General features: G+C 37.3%; 1 protein-coding gene across 1 annotated transcript in view; it reads right to left on the bottom strand.

Moving 5' to 3' along the window:
* Window positions 1-6,153: 6,153 nt before the first annotated feature.
* The window catches only part of ZNF385B (zinc finger protein 385B), a 372,557-nt gene continuing 359,956 nt past the window's right edge, over window positions 6,154-18,754 (bottom strand). Inside the window, 10 exon segments of the mRNA XM_033112713.1 lie at window positions 6,154-7,434; window positions 7,437-7,464; window positions 7,466-7,522; window positions 7,525-7,587; window positions 7,590-7,631; window positions 9,156-9,206; window positions 9,208-9,240; window positions 9,242-9,259; window positions 9,830-10,008; window positions 11,060-11,305. Of these exon segments, the coding sequence (XP_032968604.1) occupies window positions 7,409-7,434; window positions 7,437-7,464; window positions 7,466-7,522; window positions 7,525-7,587; window positions 7,590-7,631; window positions 9,156-9,206; window positions 9,208-9,240; window positions 9,242-9,259; window positions 9,830-10,008; window positions 11,060-11,305 (743 nt within the window). The 3' untranslated portion in view covers window positions 6,154-7,408.

Below are 18,754 nucleotides of genomic sequence, written 5' to 3'. Positions count from 1 at the left end.
ACTATTTGTAAGTGTTAATTGCTTTCATCTGAACTTGATATGCAGCACTGCCTAGACCCAGGGGTCTCACAGGCATCCTGAGGCCAATAAAGCTTTCTTCAGTTTCGAGAGCCAGACTGTTCTTTGTCTTCTCACTGTTACACTGGATGGAGGGCACTTGTTAAGATGCAGATTTCTGGGCATCACTCCAGCCCTCCTGAAAAATTAATAATCTCTGGGGGAGGGGCCCAGGAACACGCATTTTAACAAACTTTCCAGATGATTCTTCCACACATTATCCTTTGAGAATCTGTGGTCCAGGTTGTACATTGTACCTTAGTGAAGATAGCAGTCAGTTCAAGTCTTTTGCCTGTAGACGAAGCCTGCTCTCTGGCTTGAGCCCAGTGGCATTTTTCCACTTGTGCTTGATGTTCTGCTTCCAAACCAATTCTGGTGTACAACTGCTTAGTATATTGATTTAAAAGGGTCTCAGCCATGTTGCGAGTTGTGAGGGAGAGTAAAAGCTAGGCTTTTGTCTTAATGAAGGCGTGACCTTGACTACCAGCTACATCATCATACTGCATCTAAGGAGAGCTTCCTATTACCAGGAACTGCAAGGAAGAGCCTAGTGATCTTTATTTTGGAGAGCCAATAATCAAAGTGCAAAATGCTTCTTCACTACAGTGCTTTCCTGTTTATCAGGTAAGCTTCAATTTGAATGTCCAGCCCCCTACATACCATGTTTATATTTAGTGGAAAGTGAAACAGTTATAGGCATCCAAATAATGAATTACCCCAGGGAGAATGTCTGGATGGTATTCTGACTCCTTGACAGGAAAGAGAGCTTGTGTTTTGCATCATCCTTTTATCATTAGAAACTTCTGGGCCTTTTAGGTTAAATGCTGTCAGCTGCTTCTCAAGGAAATTTTACTAGCTATTTGTACTCATATAGCCTGTGCTCTTTTCACATGTAAGTCTTCCCCACTGTCTAAACTGCAGAGAATGAAATATCAAACAGATATGCCTAAGACGATGGTCATCTCAAAGAGAAAAAGGTGAGAGCTGCCTTTTCTTTTGGTTGGTGGCCTAATCATCAAACTACGTATCTTAGAGTAAAAATGCACTTCCAATTAACAGTGAAAGACAAATGTATTTTGTTCTTATAATAATGTTATTTCTAGAATACAAAGGCACACTTTCTCAGTTAAAAAATTCAGCCCTGTCTCTATACGGGTGATGCAGTTCCCATAGGATTGGTGTTTAGTAGTAAAAGGTACGGAATTGGTTGAGCAATAGAAGAGCCCAGAACATAGGAGACAGGTGGGAAGAATCCATGTGAGGAATTGAGAATCATAGCCCTCAAGGTGCTATTTGCACTATTCAAGTAATTGGGTGTATCCTTTTTCAAAGTCAGCTTATAGTTAGGCAAAATGTCAGGAAAGTATTTCTTCTCAAGGCAGAAAAAAAACTTGAAATAACACTATAACTCTTTCCTTGATTTTTATTTTTATAATTCACTATTCTTATTTGGTATTTATTATACATTTATTTTTTAATTATAATTTCTTGGCATCTTTTGAAATTGACTCTCTGTCATTACACAGTGGAGGTTCTCTGTTTTGGTTATAATGGAAGTACTGATTACACACGATTCTGAAACAGTGACATGTGTTCATTGTAAAAAATTCAAACTATACCAAAAATTACAAATTAAATGTAATGCCGTATGAAAATCTACAACTCAGGGGTAACTTCTTCTATCAGTTTGGAAGACCACTTTTATCAGACATCTCTTTTGGATTGCCTTTTTGCCTGTTTTCTTTTTCATATTGGATTGCTTGTCTTTCTTTTCTGAAAGAGTTCCCTTACCCCATTTTAACAATTCTTGGCATAATAAGGATATAAATCTCTATATGTCACAAGGATTGTAAATATTTTTCTTAGTCTTGTATGTTTAAATTGTTTTCATAATGTTTTTTAAATTCTTTACATCAGAAAAGTTTTATTTTTTATAACAGTAGTTGTAATTTGTTTTTTTAACAACATAAAGGAGTATTTGAATTTTTTTTCAATTTGAAACTATTTTTGTTACATGAAATATAAGACATAAAATTCAAACATATTTGTGATATGCAAACACTTTGCATTTACTTTGGCTCTATGGTATTATCTTACTATTACTTCTATTTGTATCATACCTTTGAGAATAGGAGCATAACCTTACAACTAATGAATTTGCTATTTCTTCTCCATTACAGATGTATTTTCCTCTGACTTTAGGTTAATGCTGAAGACTCAGATTAGCTAATTTGAGAGAATCTTACTTAGAGTAGAAATTTAAAGGTGAAATTTAGAAATTTAAAGGTGAAAAAAAAATTTATTTTTCCACTTATAAAAATTTATATAAAAAGCTACAATTTACAGGAACATTTTTACATGTTTAATTTTATTTGCTTCTAGAACCACCTTGTGGGTAAGATACCATTATATATGTTTTATATATGTGAAAAAACGAGGCTTTGGAAATATTACATAGAATCATTTTATGACATAAAAATCACAAAACTAAGGAGTGTATGACATAATCAGGATTTGAATTCAGGTCTCTTGAGTGTAAATTGTGTATTAATCTTATTTGATTCTCTTCTATCCTAATTTTATTTTTTTCACTATAACAAAAAAGTAGGTGCTTAATGAGAAACTTGTTCAATCATCTATAGATAAGCGACTTCTTATAATGAATAATATGACACTAAGATATATTCATTGTAGCCACAGAAGGAATTCCATCTGACAACCAGAGGTTTGATGCACTATGAGCATCTAGGAAGGAGGAGAAGAATACATTTCAATGTCACTCCAGCTTTAGAAATTTTAGCCAAAGAAATCAAAGCAATTCCCTTGAGTCACACTCTATAGCTGCTGAGAACATGCATCATGTCCTTTAAATTTCCCCATGGAACTAATTACTTGGAGGAAGGAAGGAGACAAAGATGAACATGCCCTGTGGGATATGCTCTGGCACTACACAGCTTCTCCTCAACCCACCAAGGTACCAGAAATTGGTTTTCCCAAAGAGGCCAAGTCACCTCTGATATTAATTGAGGGCCATCATATTAACAAAACAGGGATCTGATGGAAGGGACACTGTAAAAAGAGGGTACAATCCACACAGCAGACCTACAGAGGTGAAAGAAATCCTTCCACCTGTTACCTAAAGATACTTATGCTTATCAAGGGTGTATGTCTTGATGCTAACTTAATCTTTCATCTATCAAAGAGTTCCTGGCCATCTTTCCCTTCCTACCATGATCTCTTTCTCCAATGGCACCTTATGCAGTGGGCACCCATTTCTAGAAACATCCCCAAACTCAGTCTCCTCAGTGAGTCTGTTTAGACCCCCAAAGGGAGTCTTAGCACAACAGGATTTCCATCTGATGCTCTATCAGCTCTTTCTTTTTCGTTTTTTGTTTTCAGTGGGAATCCCTTGGTTCTTTCTCAGCTACATTAACTATAGTGATGGTTTTCCTTAAAGCACTTTCTGAGAGAAAAATTCTACATGGCCATAGCCAGCTCTGCTCCAAAAAATAAGAATTACCTTAGGGCACAGAAGGAACAATCAGAGGCTATGGGTTTGGTGCATAATACAAATGAAAAATTATTTTTGCCTTTACAGTAGTTTAATTTTATTAGACAGGTAACAGTACAGCTTTAACTAAGAGGTCTCTGGAGCTACATTTTCCCCTGTCCTGGTCCTATCCAATATTAATACATGATTGATTTTTGCTTTCTGCAAATCCCTTTCTCTGCCTATTTATGAATGCATTTCACAATGTGCCTTTAAAAACTCATTATTTGGTCCTTAATACCCAAGAGGTTGCTTCTCTCCTGAAGAATAATTGTACTTGAGATGAAGAGGAATGCTCCTGAGACAAGAGTTGCCAGATTTAGCAAATAAAAGTCTATCTACTTAAGTTTGAATTTCAGATAGACAACAAATATTAATATTAGTATGTCCCAAATATTGCATACTTATTTATGGGACATACTTATGCTTTGTTCAATATCATACTAAAAATTATGAGAATATTATACCCAAAAATTATTCATTGTTTATCTGAAATTCAAGTTTAACTGCATGTTTTATATTTTATCTGGAGACCTACCTGAGAGTGATTTTCAGATTCTACAGAGATCAGAGCTTGACACAGCTCTGATCTCTGTAGCACTTTTTTCTTTTTAACTTTCCCAATAAGTGGAGGGCTTAGAATGGTAGTTGTTTCCAACAAGAAATGGCATAGTAAAGGGTATAAGTTCAAATATGTCTATCCCCTCAGGATTGACTTACTCTGCCACCTCAGAATCAGGGTGGATGATAAGATATTTGTATTAAACAGTGTTTCATAAATCATTGTTTGAAGCTACTCATGCCTTTTCTGGAGGCATTCATTTTAACTAATTGTTATTCTTTTGTCCTTCCTCCCTGAGGTGATTAAAAAAAAAATCTTCAACTCTATAAACCTAACCAGTAAATTCCAGAGTTTATTTAAATATTGACATTAAAAAAAATTTGAGGACTGTAGTAAGCGTTAATGGGATAGAGGATGATACAGGAGAAATGAAATATAATTGCCATTGAAGTCAATAAAAAACAAACAAACAAAAAATCTTCTCCAAAGTGTTAAATAAACACAATTCCTTCAGAATGTGATGTCTATAAGCCATGTCTGAAGGTCCAACCAAGATTTAGTGTAACTAGTATTAGAGTTCAAATGAGTCACATTAAAAAACCAAACCAAACAACAACAACAACAACAACAAATTCTGAATGTTAAACTGGAATCCTAATAGACTCTAAAACTAACTGTATTGTAAGTCTAGAATGTTAAGGTCAACAGTTTTCAAATAGTTGGATAAACTCTTTAAAAAGAGGAAGTCTATTGCAATGCATCACAATGTATCACAGCTGCACTGCCATCCACTGGTCTTTATTTTTTAGAAATGAGAATTTAGGTCCTACCCCAACTTAATTCTTTTCATTTTCAAAAACTGACACGGTTTGGGCTTACGTTTGGGGGAAGGGGGATCTATGGTAGCTTTGTTACCACTCCCTTCAAAATTCTATCACAGAATGGTAAAGATGACTACAAAGTCTTTGGTCTTCTTCATATTGAAAAGTGAATAATTTCCTTCCCCTTCAATTGGATTGGCCTTAGTGACTTGTTTGATAAATAGAAAGCACCATAAGCGACATGTTGGGAGTTTGGAAACAATTTTTTAAGAAGCCTTTTACTTCCACCCAGGCCTCTTGAAATGCTCTGAGAGCCCTGAGTTACTATATAGTTACCTGAGATCACATGGCTGGGGAGGCCACATGTAGGCCCTCTTGTAGACTGTTCCAGTAGAGTTCAGCCTTCCAGCCATCTCCATCCAGGCATCTCCATCCAGGCAGATATATGTGTGACGCCATCTTTCTTGGGCCTTCAGACCAGCCAACCTACAAGCTGAATACTACCGAGGGACTTCTTATTCACACCTCAGGGAACAGAAGAAAGCCCAGCCCAGCCCTGCTGGATTTTCTGACCCTTGAAATTGTAATATAATAAAATAGTTGTTATTTTAAGCCACTATGTTCTGGAGTAGTTCATTGATCAGCAATAGATAATCAGAACAAACAGTAATGTTTGATATTTACACTTAACAGAACGAGGTGGAAAAAAAGAAGGGTAGGCTGATTAGAGAAGGTGAAGGGGGAGGAGTGGAATAAAGTTCTCTAAAAAAAAAAACCAGATCATAATTGCCATGGACATGAATAAAGATGGGCTAGAGATTTAGAAGACTCGCAGCAAGTTCAAAAAAATGAAAGTCACAAATTTTTGGCAAGCTGCTACTGTGATTTTGGGCCACACTCTCAACTTTGGCCCAATTTCTTAGAGATTCAGAGGAAAAACAGCATTAAAGTCTCTCCTCATGCAGATGCTGTGAACGGTAATGAATAAACATGACAAATAAATATGCCGCAAATAAGAGCTGAAAATGCTAAATATGTAAAAAAGCAATCTTATCACCTACTGAAAATCTTTCATCAGATGATTTCAAATTGAAGGTGTCTCAGAAGAAAATAACTTTGCAAATACAAACAGATTTTTATTTTTTGTACTTTTATTGAAAAGTTACATTTAAAAAAATACACAGACATTTTACCATTTATAGATTGCAGATACAGATGCTCAAAAAGAGTTCACTCTATTGTGTTGTGTTATGGTACTTCTCGCCCCTGATATCACAAACATTCCAGTCTTGTTAATATCAGCTTAGAAAGGGGGGCATGGGAGCATGACCTGCAACATAATTCAGTGAACAGAAAGACAAATTGTTCAATTATAAATTTCTTTTTTATCTTCTGTACATTATTGCATCAGGGAGCCACAAAATTCTGTAGCATCATTACAAACGAAAACAGGTTAAAAATGAAGAAGATAATTACATAGAAATACATGGATTCATTGTCGTCTTGCAAAATGCACAAGAGGTGCAAAAATGTGCAATTTAGGAAGCTCTTTTCTGTTTGTATACATTTGCTTAGCAACTCAAACTGGTGAGGAAGCTACAAAATAAATTAAACAAAAATAGCGAACAGGTAGTAATTATAGCTATGTTATATGGCTTTCTAGTTCAGTTAAATATCACCAAATAAAATGGGAAATAAAAAAAATACATTACTTTATCTTTTGTTCTCATAAAGAGAAGATTCAAAGCTACTTTGCTTCCTAACACTTACACAACAACTAAAGATGTTTAACTCAGACAAGAGATACAGTTCTAGTACTACACAGGATACAACAGTACTTGGATCTAAAACAGTACACAGTCCCTGCCAACAATAGTACACCAAAAAGAAAACATTGTGATTTGTTGGTAAGATGGTATCCACAAGGAAGCACTTGTGCTCATCTATTTTTGTTCCACACAAGAATGTGCCCGGTTGGATTCCAGAGTTATTTACAGACGTGTGAGGAAGACCCTAGATTTCAAGTCTGTTAGGAAAATATTCCATATTGTTTCTAAGCCAGATCACACCCATGGAAAACTAGTCAGTGAATGATATATGTATATATTTTTTTCTGACCAATACATATTTGCAAGAAACCAAATATCTCAGATACACAAATCGAATAGGCTAGAGCAGGGAGAGGGCTTAGGGAGATAAAGCCTGTGACTTTCAGATTCCTACATAACAGGAGGGCCCCTCAAAGCACTCTTGAATCTAGAGATTTGTTCTTTGGAGTCAGGCTTGGGTGGTATGCTGCATTTTGTGGCTGGGGTGGGCGTGGAGGGCACTGCGACACAAAATGCTTGACTTGCTCAATCCTTTTGGCTTTCCTTTTCATCTTTCCTACTGGCCTCCACCTACTGGGGCTTGCAGACATTAGTAGGGAGCGAAGAGGATGGAGCAGGAGTGGCACGGATGGGCCCATGGCCGGGCCCTCAGGAGAGCGGGAGGGATGGCTGGAGCCTGGAAGAGCGAGGCAGAAGGCCGGGGGTGGCAAGTGACAGCGCGGAGGACACTGCCGCAGCTGCCGCCAGGGGCGAGGACAGGAAGGCGGGGGGGCCAACGGCTTCATCACATCTTTCTGGAATGCAAGTTTTGCCTAATGGAGGGAGAAAACCAGGAGGTGGAGGGGGGATATTGTTTTGAATAAGCACCACATTTTCATAAGTAAGATACCAACATTAAGAAGTGAAATTTTAAAAATCTTTGCTCTCAGAAGTCAAAAAAATGATTATTTTCACAAGCTGGTTTCAAAGGCTCTTGGCATAACTTACTTTGACTTTTTCCATTTCAACTCTTTTTTGGAGGTCTTTGCCTTGGGCATTAGGACATAGGAAAGCCTCTCTGAATAGATACTAAAGCGAAAACTCCTGTTCAGAAAGAAGAAACAAACATCCCCAGAAGGTTTCCTGTTTAGACAATGGGAGCTCAATCAAAATTCAGACTTCTTGAAACCACAGTGAAGCCATGAGAGAGTTGTTTTTTTTGCTGTTGTTATTGATTTTGAGAATATGTATGACCCTCCACTTTTCTTCAAAAAAGCCACACTGGGACAGGTGATGGGTTCCAGACATTAGAGACCGCTGAAGAATCATGGAAATAAAGTCAGTTTAACATCTCTCTCTCTCTCTCCTCTCTCCTCTCTCTCTCTTCTCCTCTCTCCTCTCTCTCTCTCTCTCTCTCTCTCTCTCGCCACTTAGAGTATATCTTGAAAAACTGCAGCTAACTCAAATTTCTGTCATTGGGAATGACTACATTGAGTTAGCAACTTTATTTAAAGGACCTCCCGGGATGGAATCTTCCTGTGAAGTAAGAAATCAATCCCTAATTTCTGTCTTTTGCAATCAGGATGAGTTTTGCAAGGTGGTTTTTGCTTAATGCAGGCAGGTTAGTAGCATCAGATGGAGGCTTTAGAGAACCTGGAAGGTCATGTCAGCATGGCTTCCAGCTGGCCACTCCCGCCTTCAGCCTCAGACAGAATGCTACACTGGGTCCCAGGGAGGTTATAAAATCCATCCATCTGGCCATATATATGACACCTATTGCTGGCACCCTGCGTATTTTACAAAGAAACTGAAACAGCACCTCCTGAAAGAAGGTGAGACAGGTTGATTACCAACATTCCTGCTAGATAGACATGAAAAGAGAGAGCAAGAAACATACACAGCCACTTTACTTTCTGGAGAGAGAGAGAGAGAGATGAGAGAGAGAGAGAGAGAGAGAGAGAGAGAGAGAGAGAGAGAGAAAAGGAAGGAGGATATTAAATGAATGGATTTCTGTTTTCCGAAAACAATCCCTTTTCCCAGGTTCAACAGTCATCCTGTCCTTGTTCCTAAGTCTTGCTTTCTTTATACGCTAAAGAAGATAGTCTTTTCAAAAGGGTCCTAGTAGAGGGTAAGGTATTACTCTTAAAGAGGGTCAGTTTGTCTTCTCTACAGAAGCTATCTTCAAGTTGTCCCACAGCACAGACGCAGCAATTCATTCTAAAACTTCCGTCTATGAGGGCTAGGTAAGTGCCAAACCTTTCAGAACCCATCAGTCCCGAGACCCTCCTTACCCACAGTCTCTGCCCAAGCCAGCAAGGCTGCCCCACAAGACAGGTGAGCAGGCAACGTGAACTTACTGCTAAAATGCTTGGACTCCGCTGGATTTTGTTGTAAGGGCTGTATTTCGCGCTTCAGTGGTTTCCCTGCAACTCGATCCTTATTGCCTTCGGCTAGAAATGTGCTGAAAAAAGTGATGCATTAGCTGAATCTAAATGTGAGCTTTATTCCATGTAAAATATAGTATTTCCTAAATAGAGGCAACTGGTTTCATCATTCTCAGTTCTAGGTCCACAGTTACTAAGCCGTGTGGGGAAAATCACCCAGATCTCTAAGTTAAGCCCTGCTCCTCACTCAATTGTAATGTCTGTCTGCCTTTCCTCTTTCTCTCTGGCTCTCATTCGACTTTGCCTGCCATTACCACCATGACTGATGCGACTGTCTCCATAATCAGATTTTGGGTCCTTGGAAGAGAGGCGGAACATTTCAGAAGTTCCTGCTTGACCATAAGTTCCAGGCGACCGCTGTGCTCGTTTGTCTCTAACTCCTAGGCTGGAATCTGACACACAGTAACAGTGGGTGTGCCAATATTTGGTACTGCCTTTCCGCCACGGAGCATGTGTATTTGGTATATGTTATGCATCCTATATCAGTTAGTAAGTTTAACTGTGAGTACAGTGAAAACCACTATAGAGATTAGGAGGTGCGCACTCAAGTGACAAACAACAGTGACTACTAATTCAAGACACATTACCTGTTTGAGCTGAATTTCTGAATTAACATGAACATCACAGATTTCACAATGAAATGTCTTGTTCTGTAGTCCTGACCCCTTACTGCCATTCTGCATCTTTAATCTTGATCCAGGTCTAGGATAAGACTTAATTGGACCAGCCCCATTACGAGCTTCAACCATGGTCTTGTGTTTAGATCCTAAAATAGAAAGAGACATATATTAAATAGCTATTTAACAAATTATAGTAACCCAGTATGGCATATGAAGTCCTTTGTTTTCTTATCCTTGAGAAGTATCTTCAGGCTGAATTTCCCAGTGGTTTTATTTTTAATGACCATTTAATTCTTATTATAAATGTAAGAAATGTTTATTGTAAATGTGGAAAAATTATAAAAATGGGAAAACAGGAGAGTATATAATAAAGAAAATATTGAAAACACAGAGAAGCATTAGACAATAAAGATTTCCCATATTTCCACCACCCAGAGATAACCACAGTTATCATTTTAGTGTATTTCTTTTTAGGTTCTTTCTTTTGAGTATATAAAAATAGATATAGTCAATGATATTGTGAGAAGTTTGCATGGGGAAAGATGATTGGTAGAATTCGTGGGTGATCACATCGTAAAGTATAAAAATGTCAAATCTCTACATTGTATACCCGAAACTAATATAATATTGTTTACCAACTATACTTAAATTTTAAAAAATCAGCATTAAAATATATTTTTTTTTCAAAATTGGGATCATACTAATTCAATATCCTGATAATTTCACATATCAAATTACATATATATATGTATTTTTTTCCTTTTTCTTATAATTACACTTCAATGGCTGAGTAATATATTCTACCATATTTAGTTACTACAATTTACTCAACATTTCCCTACTGAGCGACTTTTAGGTTGTTTCCATTTTTTCTTTTTCTCTTGAAGTGTATTACAGTGAATACTGTGCATAGATATTTGTCGTTATCCCTGTCACTGTCACTTATAGTGAGTTTTGGGAAGTATTAGTATTTTTGAGAACATAAAAAACAGCAAGTTTTGTCTCCAACCTGCTTTTTCCTTGCTGTTCCTAAAGTTGTTAGGATCATATTTCTCTCAAAAATCACACCTTTGAATCAAAAAAGGAGAGCAGAAATTGAACAAACCTAACGTGTGAACAACAAAAGATATGGTATTCTGATGGGAAAAGTTGGATTTTGTAATAAACATTATTTAAATTCCAACAAGATCTGCAAACCTGTGTTGTGTGCCTCTAGCTGTGACAGGGAGTTCACAGCCACTTTGCATAGTGAACAATAAAGCAATTTTTTGGCCTTTTCTTCTTCTGATTCTGAAATAGTACCAGGAGCGCCATTTGTGCTCTTGGAGGGAGAAGTGTCTGCTCCAGGTGGCAGGGGTGTTGTGCCAGATTTGAGGAGAAATGAGCCACCTTCAGAGCTTGAGGGCTGACTGGAACTGTTGACTTTTAGCTTCCCTTTGTCTTCTAAGGGAGAAACAGAGAGATGGTATTAAAACCTGATATATCATATGAACATAGATAAACTGACATAAAGGAATTAAAAATAGAAAGTTGATTTCTATATGTAGTTTTTAACCCAGCATAGATTTTAGTTCATCGAGCCTGATTAAAACAGAACTCCATGCCATCAGTTTCCACTTCAGGTCACCTCCAAATCATGATGACTTATGAAAAATGACTTCATTCTCCCAGTTGGAGCAGGTGACTTTCTATCTGATATCCGGAAGTTGTAAATTTTGGTCCAGGGAACTTTTTGATATATAGGAAAACCAGCTGCCCTCCAATATGATTACACGGTACGACAGTGACATGAAATAAGTCATTAGGCAAGGGTAGTTTCATTTGACTATTCATGTTTTAATTAGGACATGGATATAAAATTAAAATTCAATGTTTACACTAAGTTAAATATTTTAACTTTGGGGTGTGGTTAGAGAGGAGGGAAGAAAACATGGTTTATTTTGGTTATCCTTAGTTAAGTTTTTGCTGTTCTTTGAATGGACATGAAATTTATCCAAAACAAAGGATGCAAACATTTCATTATACTTATTAATTACGACCAGTCTAAATCATGAATGTTAAATAATGACATTAACTATAAGCATAATATGAGGATTAGTGAAATAGTTTACAGACATCTTGGCATTTTGATCATGTAACTACTAAATGCTTATAATCCCCAAGGCCCCTGCGCAGGCTATAAGAGGGTCCAGAGTGACTTTAACTCTTCGGGGTTCATTTGCTATTCAAGACAGGCTCTGTTCAGTGGCTCCTTTGGGAAAGAAACCGGAACTTCTGAGGCAACAGCAAAATCCATCGCATGTTTAATCCTACTAGAGCTGGTGATCTTAGAAAATGTCTATAGATATGTTAATAAACTCTCATTAGAAGAGAAAGGGAATTAATACTGCAAATGTATTTGTTCACTGTCCTAGCTACTTTGGAACTGTGTACCATTGGTCAGGATGACCAAGAGGACAGGCGCGAGTAGGGGAACAGCATTGCGGCACGACTGTCCGTTCTGCATATGGGACAAAGCAAAGCTTCCCACCCATCAAAAATGAAAGATCAAATTTCTTCTTCAATGACGTAGGGATCAGCAGCTGACTTCCATCCCTTTTCCTGCACTGGATCCATCTAGCTCAAGACTGGACATAACAGGGGTTCTACAGATGAATTCCAGGTCTGGGTGGGGTTTCGAATAAGCGGATGCACAGATCCTTTTTTATCCTTAGGTGCCACAGTCTGTATTCCTTTTCAGCAAATGTATTAAAACTTCAGAATGCCATGAAGTATGATAGAAAATATCTTAGATGTTTACTGAACTGACCTCAATTGTGGGAGAGAAGGAAATAAAATCATCCTTCCTAAATGGTAGTAGGAAGTACATTAGACTGATGACTATTTCAGGCCTGGAACTCTCTCATCTATAAGGATCCCTCAGACTGAGTTTGTGATTTTACAGAATGAACAAAGCAAAATAATTCAGGCATTTTAACATTTGCCTTTGTGGAATTACTGTTTCTTGTGATGGAAACAAGTTACCGCACGGCAAAACCTTTCCTTGCTTCAAGCATTTCACAAAGTATTTCATATAAATATGACCTAAGGAATCTGATCTGTTTTAGTCATTTACTCACCCATCCTCTCTCTTCGTCAGTTTACTATTCGACTGTCCCTTATACTGATCTCCCTCATATATTCTTACACTTATAACGAATTCCACAATTTACAAAGCGCTATCGCGTACATTACCTGATTATCCCTCACAACAAATTCGTAAAATAGGTAAGGCTGAAAATGATTACACTTATCTTAAAGATGAGGAAACTGAGGCTCATCAAAATTAAATAATAGCCCACAGGTTAGTAGGTGGCATAAGTGAGCATGCTGTTTTCTCTAGCTATTCACTGCATAATAAATCACTCTTATTGCACAAAGGCAGGGCTTTCTATGACGTGAACATTATATTATAAAAGGCATACAACAGTCACCGGGAGGTGTGTAAAAGCTGTTGCTTTGTTTTATCATTACAGTTTAGTTGTAAAGCATATTTGCCTTAAATGGAAATACCTATTCTAGTCAACAATTACCTGATTCAGGTTATATAGAGAAGATGGACAAAATTACGTCTTTCTTTCTACATCCTTATTTCTTTAAGAAAAATTAAACACTTCCTTTTCACATCTTTTTCAAAAGAGGTAATTTTTTTCATGAACAAATACATTAACAATATGCTAATTCTGACAGCATGCTAGACATTGAAGAGAGTAATAAATAAAGTAGGTACAGACTTTAAGAAAGTAACAGTTTAGCAGAGGATATGAAATAGTCATTCAGAGATCTCTAATTTATGATGGAAACTGGTAAGAGGCAGGAGAACATAGAGTGGGTTATGATTACTTCTGGCTAGGAAAAGAGACCTTTTTCATAAAGGAAGTGGAGTTTTGGGTGGGTTTTGAAGGTTAGATTTAGATAAGCATAGAATGGGGTGAAAAGGAGTGAAAAGTGGAAGTATGAGGAAATGCTTAGGTGTTAGAAAGCTTGGGGTTTGCTTGGTGAATGAGTACCTATTTGGGCATAGATGATGGCAGCAAGTGTAAAGAAAGAGATAACTATAAAGGTGGACTGAGTCAGAAGGCAGAGAATACCTTAAAACTATTAAAATAGAGACGAAAGATGGCCATTTCCCATTTAAAAAAATATTAAGAGGTGTGGTATGTATAACATTTACATGATCTAACATTTAGATAAATTATGTTTTAGTTTTTATCCCTTAGATAGGTCAAAGGCTTAATCTTTGAGAACATTAGGGATATACTTTGACTTTGGAAATGTGTAAGTGGTTCCATCATATTCAGGGAATTCTGCCATTAGATTGATAATACGAGCTAGTCAATAACACGGATCCTAAAAATCAGGGAAGTCACTTATGCAGTAATACATTTAAATTGTGGCCTTCTTTCTGGACATGTAAACTTGTAAGCGTCAAAGCCTATATTTATCATTTCTCATTTTAATTGCTTGATATTTTTATCAAAATTCACTATATTATTTCTCTTTCCTTACTGACATTTTTAAAGCCTCCTTATTTTGTGTATTAGAAAGTTTAATTAATGTACTGTTTACTTCTGTTTCTTTTAATAAAGATGCATGTCATCTGGAACTTCTGGTTAATAGGAATTCCACTTTCAAGTATTCCCTCACCTAATGTTAATTAGCAGGGCTTCTGACTGTCTTAATTATTTCCTGATTACTCAAACACTTTTTTAAAGGTTTTATCCTACAGGATTTTGAAGCGAAATTTGCTTAGCTACATCAGAATTGCCCTTTGTAACAGATATCCATAATTTATGCAGCCAAATGAATTTAGTTCTTCAAAGTAGCCTCTTTGGGAGGTTCCACATTAATTCCCTTATTTTCCAAAGCTCTAAACATTCTGAAAACCTCTTTTTTTTTGGAGCTGTTTTCATATCCAGTTTATAAACCATATGAAAGAAATCAGTCTTCAATATATATTTGTCACCTTTATTTTTTACACCAAAAATTTCGTTCAAATCAACCCACCTATTCATCAAACATATCACTATATTACTCAGATACAGCCTCAGAGGAATAATATGCTAACACAGAAGATAAAAAGAACATGACAAATGTCCTAAAATATTACACATTGGAACTATCTGGTACTGGTAGGCCCTTTACATCCAATGCCACGTTACGTCTCATGTTAAATTCCAGAAACTGTCTCTTCAAGCACAGTTATCACTGTGAATGAAGCTTGTTAATTCCTAATTAATTAAACTAGTATCTAATTTTCATATCTTGGCTTCTAGACTAATCATGGAAGCAGGGAAAATTGTCTATAAATTAAAAGTGACTCTTCACCGAATCTGAATCTGTATATCCTTTCCTTAAAAAAACAAAAAAGCTTTTTTTTTTTTTAGGTAACTTAAGACCCATGAAAGTCAGGTGACTCATTTCCTAAATGTCCTAAACTGTAATTTTCTTCCAGGCTATGATCCTGATTTAGGATATCCCTGCCTTTTCCATTTGAAAGCTGTCAATTGGGCTCTGGCTATTAGGTTAGCCCCTGCGGTGATTTTGTGGTCCAGTGATATGACAGTAATTGCCCTCCTTGTCTGAGATCTGCATGACAGCTGCCCCACTGTCCCTTGTGCCACTTTGTTGGGGAGTAGAAGCTGTCACCCTCACACCCAGATAAAACAGTGGCACCTCCAGATATGTCCATGTTGAAAGCTGGCAGCCTCCCCTCTGTACCAGTGAACTGGCACTGGGATTAGTGACCCTGTCATTTTTCTCAGCGAGCACAAAAGAGGGCTTGTTTGCTAGAGTTTGAATCTAATGAATAGCTTTCTCCTATTTTGTGTAGTTTTCTAGCCATTTGACTTGTACAATAGAGAAATCATATTTCAACTTCTTCAGGTTGAAAAATTGCCCCTTTTCCGATTTGTCAGTAAGAGATGTGAACCAGCTTTATTATGGAAAATAGAATAACTAACTCGTGTCACTTAAATCAAGTCCCTCAGGGAGTAGGTATAGTAACGATTCAAAAGACAGGGATAAGATTAAAAACTAATTTTCTAGGTGGAATGAGGAGCAGGCTCTTTTTCTTTTAAATGAATGGCCCTTTACAAAGGAGACGTAGATTCACAAGGTACAAGGAAAACATGTGAATTCTCCTCCTGCCTCCTTCCTCTCTAGATGCAGAGTTTAGGGGTTAGCTTTGATACTCCAGGGAGAGTGAAATACACACTGACAATGGAAAGGTCAGCCTGAGAAGTATTGAGGAAACAGTTTTTCTTCATCTAAAAAAATGTATCTTAAATGAAGGCAACAAACTATAGCAGTCTTAGCAGTACTTGTAACTTTGTCACCAATAGAAATCAGATATTTTCATTGGATATTACAGTTGTTATAGAAAGCTTGAAATGCCACTTATGCTCGTTTCTACTTCAGAATTACGGTAGATATTAGACCTGTTGCTAGATCTTAATTAATGCATTATTACTGTATTACCATGTGATAACAAGAAACTGATAACTGTATTTCAATATATTCAGTTTTCTTTATAAAACTTTAATTTCATTTTTATGGATTTCAAAACACCATTCTGAAAATAGGCTTCATTAGTCGGCCACAGGAAGAGGTTAAGAAGCTCTGAGTTTACGCCTATCTCTTCATTCTGCCTGCATTTCTGTCCTTAGCCAACCATTTCAACCACTTTCTTACCAACATCCTAAATTCCCTTCCTTGTTCCCAAGTGTCCTTTCAATACTTCAGTTATTTAAACAGGGCATTCTTTCTTTCACACATCGAGTCCTGTGGAGAACTGGTCCCTCTGATGAGAATCCTCTTGCCCTCCACCCCCAAACCAGGGTCCCTGTCTGCCTGGCTATCTTCTTCTCCCCCATCAGGCATAGAGAGCTGAAACCTTTTGCTTGGGACTTCCCTTCCTTCCCAGACTAGGTCAGCATGCTTTTCTTGTCAGTCATCAAGCACCTGTTCACTATCTACACATGAGAGCCAGGCCCATGCCTATGGATACCCAGTGCCTAGCATGAGGCGGGGTATTCAGTGGCGACTCAATAAATATGTGCAAACACGCACAGGAATAAACCATTTTTCGAAAGCTTTCAATTTAATGTATTTTGTATCTTTTTGATTTAATGTATTACATGCACCTTCATGTTGTTACTTTTGTTTAATTTAAAGCTGTATAATATTCTATTGGATACAAGTAGTTTATTTAAATAATTTCCCTAATACTGATCATCTTGTTTCAAGTTTTCATTAACACAAATAATGCTACAATGGGCATCTTCATGCATAATGTTTTATTTTTTTTTTGCTTGGTATTTAGGATGATTTTCTTGATATTAGTTACAGGAAGAAGAATTGACTGGTCTAATGGAATGAACAGATTTTTGGTTCTTGATTTATCTTATGACACACTGCTTTGCAAAAGGGTTCTCTCAATTTGAAATGCTGTAATATAAACCGAACATCTCCTAATGATTTTTCACAGTACTTAAAAATACTTTTACTGGCTATTAATCATTATGTCTTATGGATTAGTCAAATGATTGGCTAAAATTTTGGTTGAAAAGAATAAAATAAATAAATTTTTCCAAACTCAAAATGTGGTATACTGATTAATTTTCACATTGAGGAAAAATATTTTATTTGTTAATAGAGAACTAAGAACAAAGATATTGTGCTAGGGAAGACAAATAATTTTAACTTAAATATGGCCACTTTGCTAGTTAAATATGCAAAAATCATCATAAGATTCTGACAGAAGTTCAAATATTGGGAAGCAAGGTATAAAATAATCTCTATTATAGCAAGAAATTCTAGTGTTTATGTCATTTTATATTTGAAAGAAAATAAAGCACATAGTTTTTAGAGGTTAAGCAATTAGTAGCACACAAGAAAATACCAAAAAATTGTACACTAAGAAAAAGTTTTGCAGGAAGCTTGGAAAAAAAAATGTATGAGCTGACAAGTTTCTCCTATTTACTGACATAAATGCCAGCAGGAACTTGTCAATCGGAGCCATGTTTCCTATTCTCATTGCACTCTCCCCACTGCTCCTTTGATTTCAGTACCCAACCCTGTCTCTAACGAGGGTGGGGAGTGGAGGTGGGGTGTCTCCATAGGAAGCACCCAATTTTCTTCCTCAACAAATGGACATGTGTTGGATTATCCATTATTTTATTACTGCAGAGGTAAGTGTCGTGCGGGGTGTCAGGCGGGGTCTCTGGTCCCACTCCCCACACAAGAATGCAGGATATGATAAGGCCAAAAAGGAACACCCATGAGCCATAGGTAGGGGAGTCACACCACTATACTCTGGCTGGCGGCTGGGTTGGAGAAACAAGAAACAGGAGCAACACAATTCTCAACCCTCACTGCGCCGCTTGCAGGCTCAGCCACCATCTCCTTGCTAGCTCCCCCTTTTCTGCTAGCCTAGCCACGGCAGTTATATTAGTGCCCAATGGCTCACTGGTTACAGCTGACGGCCAACTAGCCACAGCTGCTGGCCATTTGATCACAGTCGATGGCCATTTACTACCTGAGCCAGCACCTTTCTATGTGAGGCCGAGAGCCTGGAAACTGCTTTTTGGGGCTCTGTCCCCACAGTAAGATAGAGCAGATTGTTGACCTGTGAGGTAGGGCATCTATCTTACTGAATACAAAGAAAAAGAGTTAAGCAGTGTCTTTTTGCCCTGTCTGTATTCTTGGAGGGCACCAGAGCTTCCCCCATTAAATTCTACTTAATGATATTAATTTAATATATGCTAACTATATGACTGCCCTGGAGAGGGTGAAGTACCAGGAGCTGCTGGGGACATAATGGATGAATACATTAACCAGTGGGAGAATGAC

This window comes from Rhinolophus ferrumequinum, chromosome 8, assembly GCF_004115265.2.
Source record: "Rhinolophus ferrumequinum isolate MPI-CBG mRhiFer1 chromosome 8, mRhiFer1_v1.p, whole genome shotgun sequence".
Classification (NCBI taxonomy): domain Eukaryota; kingdom Metazoa; phylum Chordata; class Mammalia; order Chiroptera; family Rhinolophidae; genus Rhinolophus; species Rhinolophus ferrumequinum.
This window is presented reverse-complemented; position numbering and strand designations above follow the sequence as displayed.